At 37.0% G+C, this 11584-nt stretch overlaps 1 protein-coding gene across 8 annotated transcripts in view; it reads right to left on the bottom strand.

The window, feature by feature from the left end:
• Positions 1–1914: 1914 nt before the first annotated feature.
• Positions 1915–11584, bottom strand: part of MAP3K7 (mitogen-activated protein kinase kinase kinase 7) — a 48225-nt gene continuing 38555 nt past the window's right edge. For 5 of the 8 annotated variants that reach the window (XM_056342875.1, XM_056342874.1, XM_056342876.1 and 2 more), the window contains 5 exons: positions 10563–10671; positions 8568–8654; positions 7682–7743; positions 7018–7133; positions 1915–4987 (listed from right to left, as the gene is read on the bottom strand). In XM_056342875.1, coding sequence (XP_056198850.1) covers positions 4807–4987; positions 7018–7133; positions 7682–7743; positions 8568–8654; positions 10563–10671 — 555 coding nt within the window. In that variant the 3' untranslated portion in view covers positions 1915–4806. The remainder of the gene's footprint in view (positions 4988–7017; positions 7134–7681; positions 7744–8567; positions 8655–10562; positions 10672–11584) is intronic. The other 3 variants (XM_056342878.1, XM_056342879.1, XM_056342880.1) reach the window with 1 other exon arrangement.

The following is an 11584-nucleotide window of genomic DNA, read 5'->3' as shown; positions in this document are numbered from 1 at the left end:
AGACTCAGACAGAGCTCTTAGGCATATCCACCTCATCATATGATCTTCGAGTCCCCTCAACTAGGGATTTTTTCCGATTTTCTGATATAAACTAACAGCGTGCCCTATCCCCCATGCCGAGCCCGTGGGTTATATGAATGGAAATCACTTCTTGGTCCTCTGCCTAAATACCACGGGAGAACAGCCTACGTGCAGCTGCTCCACAGCCTCTCCCGCGCAACAGCAGTGGGGGGGAAGAGCATGGCCAGGAAAAGGGAAGACCACTGCATTTCCACCAGTCTGCATGTCAGCGTTAGCTGATTTTATTTATGCAGGGAGCACCCACTGCTTAAGGGCAGGAAAAGGTCAGAAGGAAGCCAAAACGCGCAGTTCAGCCCGTGCGCTGCTAGGGAGCTGGTCAGGGAGCCCTCCATCAGCCCCCCATCACCCCCAGCACTGGGAAAGAGCTCACACCAAGGAGCCAGGGGCTCCACCCCACCTGCTTCCAGGTCTGCCTCTCCCAGGCCTTTTGCTTCACAAGGCTGGACATGCTTTTAACTGCCTCCAGTGCAAGGATCGCTCCTCTCCTCCCACCCACAAAAGGCAACAGTCCCCAGATGCACGAGTAGCTGGGCTGCCTTTACGCACGTCAGAAGCGGGGTATCGACAAAGCACGTGTAATTATGTGAACACAAGCCTATTTTATCCTTTGGAGTACCTCAACTTTTTAGCTGTTTGGTGTAAAGCACGCAGCTATGAATAAAAACCTCTTTCTCATTAATGCTTGTTTAGATTAAAACCCTAGGATTAGTGGTGCTCTTTAAGCATTTTAAGACAGTATTTTACTAATAATAAAGAATTTAAAATATTTGGTCTGAATTCAGTTTTGCTTTTTCATTAAGTACCCCTCCATGACCAGTCAGGATCTAGGTTTGAAGTCAAAAAACATTTGTAGCAAATCTCTCCAAGTGCAGCCGGAGGTCTGAATTGTCCCTGCAAGTAGAAAAGGGTTACATGGGCACAGAAAATAACTGATGCACTCTCACATACTCACCTATACTTACCTGCCTCTGGAGAACTTGATCCTCAAAGGCTTAAGAGCACCACTCATTAGCGACATTATTAAAATAAATAAAAGCTAACTACAGGAAGGTCAGATTTTGGGAAAAAAAAAAAGACACCTATCAATTCTGACTTGATCTATGCAGCTCTCTACACCTATACGCACTGTACGCAACAGTGTGCATATGTGTGCATATACACGTACACGGGCTTACTTTGATAAGATCCTCCTCTTCAACTAGTTTGCCACAGGGAAATCTGTATTTTGAGGGATTGAATGTGCCGCACTTTTTTTTGCCCTTATCCTTTCCAACTTCCCTGCAGGTTTGAGCAGGGCACCTGGAACAGCAGAGCTGTTCAAAGCAGCTCAGAACAGATCCGAAGCACAATTCCGTGCTCTTCACAGGCAGGGAGACAGTTAAGGGGGACGGTCTCTGTCTGGGGTATGGTAATGGAAACTCTCAAGCAGTAAAATCCATTATGAACAAAACAGAGAAGTTCAGTCTGGACAAATTCCCATTCCCTGGAACAACAAAAGATGAGCGCTTATCTTTTTGTGGAACATCCGTACGGAAGATATGGCATTCTTAAAATATCTTGATACTCAGTTATGAGTAGGACTATTCATCCTACACCCTGCTTCTGCACACAGGAAGGGAAGAGCTAATAGCAGAAGAATTTTCTTTCGGTGGTGGGAACAACTGCATGATGATTATCCCCCACCCTGTGTGGGATTCCACTGGAGATAAAGGATGCCCTGGCAAGCGTTGGGGCATTACTACATGTTTGTGGAAGTCTCTCAGCTTTTATTAATTAGATTCCTGACAACGCAATAAAACCCTGTAGCAGAAAGCCACACTGCTCATTCCTGAATCATATGAAATCATTCACCATTTTATGTACAAGTTTTGAATTACAATCTTCAACTTCTCATCAGAAAGAAAACAAACCAAAAAGCCTAAAAAAAGCATTTTTGGCAGAACTGCACAGTGTACAGAAGCATACTTTCAATTACACAATATCTTACAGAACACATACTGCAACAAAAAGCAGAGCTTGTTACCTTTTCTGAGAAGGCAGTGCCCAGACAAAACTAGATGTTTTACCTCCAGAATTAGAGGAACAGCTTTAACTGCACAAAAGAGTACACGAAAAAAAATCCTGAACACTCCAGATCGCTTAACAGAAAAATAAAAGTACATTAATTGTAAACATCTTGAAAATGAGAGCCTTATGAAAATAGTAAAGGTCACTGAAAGTCAAGCTGTTAAATTCTTCTTAGCCCAAACAGCTATATTCTACCCTTATAGTCTGGTGGGTTTTTTTGGTGGTTTTCTGTTGTGGGTTTTTTTTGTTTGTTTGTTTTTTTTTTTTTTGGTTTTTTTTTTTTTTTTTAGAAATGATACACAGATTTTGCCACACAGAACACTTCACTGAGAAATCTGGGCAAGTATTTTAACAATTTTTGGTGGAATTAAGAAAGGGACAATTTGAAGGCAAAAGGTCAAACTCCGAATTCCCTCTGAAAATTACAAGAGCAATATAACCTAACTGTCGAATAGAGCCCAGCTCAACAGCGCATGGTAGCACAGTACTACTTTTACAATTTGAGACTCTTTCTGACGTAAACCCTGAAAAGTCATAAGCAACTGTTAAAAGCAACTGTTAAAACAGACTTTTGTATTATGTACCATTAAGTTAGCATTGCATTCATTTTCATTATTCAAACTTTGCCATAAAGTGACTTTTCATATGCAATACTGATTGACCTTAAGTGTATCTGCTTTATGCCAAGACAAACTGTAAAAAATGTCCTGGGAAATGATTTTGTGTATGCAATTATCAACCACATACCTGAAGCCGAGCGTTAGTATTTATGCTGCAATACTTCCTGCCTCAGCACATGTGATCACCGAGCGTGCCCGTTTCGGTAGGCGGACAGACGTATGTGAGCAGCAATGCTTTGAATAACTTGTGCTATTCCTAATACTACAGTTATTTTCTTTGCCAATTACATTTTGCTATAAATATGCATGCCCTTAAGTTGATCCCAATATCAGTTTCAGCTAACTAATCAAATTATCTGCTAAGGTTTTGAGAACGATAACCCTTCCTTTATTTAAATGAAATGAGGGAAGGGTTTTTAACTCCCAAAGGTTTGCCAACAATACACTTATTTTCAAGACAGGATGACACTGCTCAGTAAACTGTTCATCATCTTTGTTGTTCACAGATAGGCACAATAGTGTTTTTCCAAGTTCTGATCGTGGGCTCTTATGAATACTTACTAATTTGAAGTCAGCACAAGTCAAATTTCAGATTACTTATATTTTGAGGGCTCAGCAGCTAAACTTCAGTTTTCTATTTTCCTTTTACAAAAGGGTGTTACTAAAACCCTGGCCACAACTGACTACACCAAGAGCTTACATAAGGAATAATTTCTCATTATATTTAGAAGTGCCTCATTTTTGTACCAGTTAAAAGTTAATTCATAATCCAAATAATCAATCTGCAATGTAAACAAGTAGTTATTTTCTCCCATGTAATAATGGTAAATAATGACACCGATCATTAGATATTCTGCTTGAGTTCATTAAATGCAATTCTTCAGTTACAAAGGCAGCAGGCATTCTATGATGGACTTCCTTTGAACTATGTTCAAATGAGTGGACTAACTGAGATTCCTGACGGAGATCTAAGCCATTCTCCTCATTTTCTTAATAGCTTCTGCTATTTGCATACTCAACTCCATTTCATAATTTGCTATTTAAAATAAATTCATTTCCCCAAACCCTTCTCTCCCTATCTAAACCAAACTCATTTACATTTATGGTAAATGCTTTTCAGCAAGTAGTTGTATGAAAAAAAATAATCCAAGAAGTGGTATAAAGGGAGCAAGTATTTAAAGTTTTCTATTAATTTGCTTTCTGAATTTCCTTCCAAAGGTACTACACAGGGACAAAAGCTTTAAAGGTTTAAAAACACACTTTCACACATTTTTGCTTCTCTATTTTATACAAAGGACCAACTTTGCATAGTGAATCACCTTTTTAACTTCTGCCTGGTAACTAAATGAAACTGCATGTCCTTCCCCCCAAGAAAGTAAAGAAAATACAGCCTTTAACTTCAAATATTTTATGAATGCAAGATTACAAGAAATATATTAGTCAAAATGCAGGGCTATCAAGCACTGAATCAAGGATGCTGGCATCAGTTTGCCTTCCATTTTGAATGTGGAAAAAAATATACTACGTCTACAGGTAAAAGGCATCACTAACGCATCATGAATTACTCTGGTCAGCCAACATCACCTTGGTGCATGTTTAAGTCCTGAAAATAATCATTATATTGATAGTCTGAGATGAGACACTGGAACAAAACCATTCTTAAACAGGAAACTTTTTGTTTTGCTCTTATCGAGGTAACATCAAAAACTAAAACCCAGATCTTACAATTTAGCAGCCACTTTAACACTTGTTAGGCTAGCCTTCACACAAGGAGCATGCATACAGCCACTGTTCTTGCTTTAAATCGAGGGCTGTTGGTTAATTCAAGCCACTGTTTTCTCACCTTATTTGATTAACCTGTTGAACTGGATGTTCATCATAGGAAAAAGAAAATTAAATGATGTTAAGTGTAGCAGACAAATACAGATCACACCAAGAAGATAACACTCATGAGCTGTCATAATAAGGGATAATAATAACAATAAAAAAAATATCAGTCTTTTCTGTGCATATTTTTCGTTTGGAAGGTCCCAGGAAGTCATGATGTGCCTGGCCGTTTCTGTTGCTGATTTCTGATGACCTCTAATTGTTTTTTGCATTGCTGATAGTAAGTTGAGAGACTTTTGTTTTCATCTAACAGCTTTTTGTGTTCTTGTACCAGACGGGATGTGTTTTGCTGGTCTTTTTCATCCTGGTCCAGTTCTGCTATTAGTTCTTGTCTAAAAAAAAAAAATAAAAAAAGTTGCCATTTATAATCTACTTCTATTTATGTACAGATGACTTCACGTGTTTCAAATCAGTATTTGATTATCAGTCTGAACTCATGGCTGGTGATATTTTGTGCAAAAAAAAAAAAAGCTGACAAAAAAGCAGTCATTCTTTAGTGTAGTCTGGGGAAAAATTCTCTTCCAAATCAAATCCACATTTAAACTTTAAAATAGCTGCAAGCCCTAGCCTCAATCTCTAAAATTGTCCTTTATATGATGTCTTTCAGACGTAGTTCTATAGGTCACAGTAAAACATCTAAGGATCTATAGAAAATTTCAGAAATATATTCAACTCTAACTTTGCTTAACTATATTTACATTCAAAAACACAAAAGGCAACTTAAAAGACAAAACTGCAATAATTTTGATAGCTTTTTAGTGAAGTGCTGTCTTCTATTTGGACTTGAATTTCTTAAAGCAGTGGAAAGGCAGAATCAAGCAAATTTATTTTCGTAACTGTCATTTCACTTAATTTATGCCATAAGTGTTCAGTATGTTTTTTTAGCAACAATTTTAGAGGAACAAACACACTGATAAACTTGCTATAAATTATCTGGCAAAACTGATGTAGCAGTTTGTTTTACTATTTGTTTATGAGGTGACAAGAAGGCAAGCTGCCAGCAATATTTTAGCAACAAAATAGTAGAGGAGAAAGTTCATGTTAATTAATTGTTGCCATATGGTTTGTAACTACAGTTAAAGAAAACTTAATTATTCTACAAAGGTTGAACCAATAACTACCTTAACCAGCATTAAATTCATCAATCACAATACTATTTTTTGTTTTAACACATATGGGCAATTATATTCTAAGAAGAAAGTTTCAGAGAAATGTGTATGCAGACTTCCAGAAAAAAAGCTAAATTAGGAATCTAAAGGTACAGAATTAACAGTTTTGAAACAGACACACATTTTTATATAATTTATTGATCCTTAGAGACAACAAAAATAAAACCAAAATTAAGATCTTCATGCTAGCTTCAGTATCTTCTAATGCAGCCTAACAATTCTAGTTGCATTTGGAAAAAAACTGTTCGCAGAATGTCACGACAAAACCGAATAGATGATAGGCCAATCTTACAGTACTTTTTCCCCCTGTTCTTTATGCTGTTTCTAATATATGAGAGGTTTATATACACAGTTCTCTCATTAGCTATTCCACAAACACCAAGGCGAGATCCTCAGCTTGCCTGCAGCGGCTCAGGCACAAGCTGGTTACCTGGTCTAGCACAGGAGTATATATGACCTCTCAGAACTGCTCCCCAGCATCAGCAAACCGAAATGCTAAGCAGCAGAACACAACAAAACGTATTGCAAACTGAAGTTCTGAATCAGCAATAACTTTGGCTCTAATCCAGCAATACACGCAGTTGTTTCGCTTATATGCGTACACACGCAAGAGGAAAGAGTCTATTTCTAGCGCACAAGGATAAGAAGGTACTCAATGGCTTTTGAGTATCAGGCCCTAAACCCCTGGTAGAAAAACAGAGGACGTGTGTTGATAATACTGTAGTAATTGCAATGATTGACAGAAGTCAGATATAAGACAAAAACTAACCGTAAAATGAGTTAACGGTAACATATTATTCAAGATTCTATGACCCATTATCCACGCGATTATCTACAAATTAAAATCTTTAACTGGACAGCACTGAAAATAAAATTCCAAGGTTTTTCAACAGTCCAGGTCTTTCATTTGAGATGACAGAAACTAACATTACTAGTTTGTTACACACACAGATGGGCCACACACATAAAAGTAGGACTTGTCTAGAAGAGTCTTGATATTGATTAGATTTCTCAATTACCTGCTCTAAATATCTCACCTGTACTGAGAAGCCCAGTATTTCTGAGATTAAGGCTGGAAAATAATTATGCCCTATGAAATGTTACTTCAGAAAGCCAGAAATAATAGTCACAGGTAACAGACTCTGTTTAAGAGAAACATACAGAACATAAAAGGTTAAATACATTTCACTTACTTCCTCTGCAACAGCAATGCAATTTCTGTCTGAACTTTCATATACTCTTGTGCCATTTTGCAGTGCTGTTCAAACACAGCCATAGATTCTTTGGAGTTTGGGCACGGTGCTAGAGGCTGAAAATAAATCAGACATGTTAAAAACTAATGAACTGATATCTTAGCATATAGTGTGTTACAGTGTCTCTGCAGTGTATTTATAACATCTTTTAAAAACCAGTAAGCTTTTAAAAATAAGCATTAAACCATGCCCTGGAAAATGTTAGTGCACTGATGCCAAAGTTGTCTCAAACCTCAAATCTGCAGTTATTAATCTGACACTCTCTCTGTCACAAAAATCCAAGTAGTGTTTAATTCCTCACACAACAAATAAAGTGTATACAACAATATAATTCAATAACACTCCAAGAAATAACATCTTATTTTGACAGTCAAACTCAGCTTATATTTGGTTTTAGGGATCATGTTTCCCAGGGCTTGTTTTTAATAGCTTGATCAAATTTGAGTCAACCAATCTCAGATTACATAATATATTTTTTTTAGCCTTGGTCGAAAGCTAGACAAGAATATAAACACAGGTAAATATGTAGCACTATATTTTGCAGCCCAAAATTTATACGTTAGAATGAAATGCAGGATAAAGGATCTAATAAAGCACTTATTACCTGTAACTGATGATCTAATGTAAGATATGCCATTGGGATGGAGTTATCTGACCCATTGGTCTCTGTAACAATACCAAGAAAATTTTAATGTGTTTTCAGAGTTAATTCTATTCTTACAGGACAAAAACAAGAATTCTAAATCATTTCACAATACACAATCTGAATGTGGAAAGGCAAATGGAAACAGCAGCGTTCCAATCCCAAGGCAGATGAATCATTTTGCTTTTCTAATAAAGTTAAGAACTTCAAAAGTATGGTCTATCACACTAAGAAGAAATAAAGATTAAGGTTATCATCTTACACTCCTAGAAGCCATATAACAGCATACAGATTTTAAAAATACTATATTTGTACAGTTTGCAATCACGTTCTCTATTTATAAAAAAATTGCCATTTCATTCTTGTTTATGAAGGATCAGCCAGCCAGCCCATGCATCTAATGATTTTAAAATTAGAAGCTGTGCAAACCAGCTCGGCCAAAATAAAATAAGCACAACCTCCTGCTCAGTTTTGAAACCTGTTCCCAGTGAGGTCTGTAAGTATCTTCCTCACAACATGCTCTAGGGCATCTTCTCTGCTCTGTAGAGATGCTTCGTGGGTAGCATAGAACCCAATAACCGATCTGTCCCCTGGGCCTGGCTGTTCTCTTCTTACACTGCAGTCACTCTGGATTTCTCTAGTGCTTTCATTCCAGATTTAACATGTTCTGAATTCTTACAGATTCTATCTTTTGGTAGCCCACAGCTGGGGATGACAAGGTTACTGTTAAGCTTTAAGAGACATAGGAGTAAAGACACATGGAGAAACTACTGATTTTATAGCTGCATTATTGCTACTAGAGGATTATATGGAGGAGGGTAGGTGGGAAAAAAAAGGGGCTGCTTACCCATACCCCAAAAGCACCTGCCACAGAGTAGTCGTGGTAGAGAAACTAAGGTGTTGCCCTCAAAGACTATGCTATCTCCAAGAGCAGCTTCAAAAGGAAACAGAAATAAGAGGGTGGGAATGGAGAAAAAGTGGTTAAGTGTATGCTTGTAAGGAAACTGGAAGGTGGTAAAGAAAAAAAAAAAAAGATAAAAAACGAAAAACAACCCTAAAACCAGAGACTTAAATCACCACAGTATCTTAAACGAGAACAATATAAAAAGTCCTTCCCTAAATTAGACTACTGCCATATACGGAATACTGCTACAGCAAAGGAATTATTGCAATGTTTCAAATACATCAATGCATGCAAAATACTTCAGATGACATTCCTGAGCATTTCAGCACTGTGTCACAGAATGGTAACTTTTCCTGAGATTGACCAGATTTGGCTGCATCTTCGTTTTATCATTTTGGCTCATCAACTTAAAAATGTACCTTCTTTAACAGAAAACTAGAATTATTTATGTCTTTAGAAATTCAAACAACTCTTTGTTCATGGACTGCATAAACCTAACACGAAAAAACATACATGTGGTACATACCGTATTTACCTAAGTATAAGGTGAGGGATTTCTGTGGGCCAGAAAAGAGACCTGACTTCACTGCTGGGCTGCATTTAAGGCCAAAGACTTGGGACAAACTGCCTTTGCACTGGCATATGATCCGCAACTTCAGTTCCCAACGAACTGTTAACTGGGTAAGAACTTGCTTTGGTGTGAGGCAGAGACTCCCATAAATGCTCACTGCCTAAAGCCAACTTAGGACCCATGCTGCACAAAAGAGTGCACAGGGTGGGCTGTGGCAGTGGGAAGTTACGAGTGACAAGGTAAACAGTGTGATCAGCAAAGTGACAATGGACAGAAAGAAGAAAGTACAGAAGCAAAATACAGGAGCATGTTGCCCTCCTCCCACTAAAACGGGGTGGGGTGTTGGGGAAGTACACATCTTACACACAGAATCACCTTATATTTGGTAAAATACAGGTGTGCGCATATATATATATATACACACACATATGTATACTTGTATATATACATATATATACTTGTGCAAGAGTCAGTCCACGTGTGAGTTTCCATTTTGCAGTTGGTTGCAGGAAAAGAATGAGAAAGTCTGATCAGCCAAAGATGAAACAGATCAAAGAAAAAGATTTCAGAATTTGAGGCACCATGAGGTACCAGCTTGAGACTAAGTTTCAGATTCAACATGTATATTTTGGTAACAAAAACATAATTCTTACTTATATTCGAAAAAGGAATTTGTGGGGATCCCTTGTTTTCACGCAGTCTAGTACTGGTTCCTTTTATAATGGAGTGCATTATGACTTTAAAAACTGAATTCAACTACTAAGTTATGTTCATTCTTAATCCTAGTTCATAACAAAAGAACAGTGATACAACAGTAGAAGTATTTACAACACTTCTGCAGACATATTCTAGTTCATTTAAAAACAGTAAGACTGTGTGCACATGTACATTCTGCATAAGCAAAATTAAAAACAGATAAAAAACAGAATTAACTTATTCCAGCTGATACTCACCTACATAGCATTTCATTCGAAAAGTCAGAGCAATGAAAGCTCTAACTGTGCATTCGTAATACAAATGCACAAGACTAAAAAGCTCCAAGATGTCTATTCTTCTAATTCCTCAAAAACATACTACAGTCAAAAACCGGTGGTAAAAGATTGACATTAAATACTATCACTGTATATGTACAGTACTTTCTTACAAGCTGAACGCTTACAGGTTTATGTAACTTATTACAATCTATGAAAAATTTTCTTAAAGCCAGTGTGCAAAACAAAGCAGTAATGTAATAATTTAATTTAAGCAGAACTAAAATGGACTGTGACTTTCACTGCTTAACTTTGTTAATGTCTAAGCACATACCCCACATCATAATCAAATAAATATATTTTTTACAGGCAAAAAGCTAACTAACAAAGGATTACCTGCATCATCAGGTGTCCATGGATTACGAGCTGGCTTTTCAGAGGTTGGTCCCGAGGTAGTGATCATTCTCACACTAGGACTAGATGATCTACTGCTGTTTCTACTCTCCTGAAGGGATAAAAGAAAATAAATTAAAATAACAAGAAAAAAATACAGAGGATTTTTTTGAAGGGTTGACTTAAAAAAATGTAAAGAAACCTCAACCTGTAATCCTCCCTCCTCCCAAACCTTTTACCCTGAAAGCTCTCCAGACAGTTTGATAAACTTTACATGCATTGCAGGGATAATTTCATCCCCATTTCTACTCCACCTTTACCATGTAAAAAGAAATGGATATAACTTGGCTATTCAGCGTAATAAAAAGCAGTGCCGAACAATGTGTTCATCATCTTTTATATAGAAGCGTGAACACATTGTCTAGTAATTTTCACACCACCATTCTGTGATATCTAGCAGCTTCATAATGTAAGGAAGAAATACAGTTTGTCTCCAATGTTTAATCAATGAATGGAACTACATTCGATTAAAGAAATGCAGTTCAGTAACTGTGCTAAACTGTGGCATATTAATCTACAGTTTTCTTCTGGTTCTTACGTTGATGCAGAGGTTATGTTGTTCATCTTCAGAAAACATGAAAAAAGTGTTCAAATATATCGGATCAATCAATTAAAGCAAAGCAATTAGAAAATGAGCACATTCTCTGTCACAAAGCAAATTAAGAACTAAAACAAAATTCTGTAGTAAGTTCCTTTATATACAGCTTGACTCCTCTAATTCTTTTGTTTGCCAAAGCACAAAACTATAATACAGACTTCATTACTCTTACTGAGCTTCTTTTTCAGAATTATTATTTACAATATATATTTTCTTGTACCTCATATACCCCTTCACTGACATAAAATTAACACAGTAAAAGACTTAAGACTATAAACCTCAGCAAGTTTCGCAGGAAAAAAATGAAGTAAAAAGAAAAGATCCTATTGCAACTCTACTATTTTCAATATGGTGTATTTATCATGAA

This window comes from Falco biarmicus, chromosome 6 (genome assembly GCF_023638135.1).
Source record: "Falco biarmicus isolate bFalBia1 chromosome 6, bFalBia1.pri, whole genome shotgun sequence".
In the NCBI taxonomy this organism is placed as follows: domain Eukaryota; kingdom Metazoa; phylum Chordata; class Aves; order Falconiformes; family Falconidae; genus Falco; species Falco biarmicus.
This window is presented reverse-complemented; position numbering and strand designations above follow the sequence as displayed.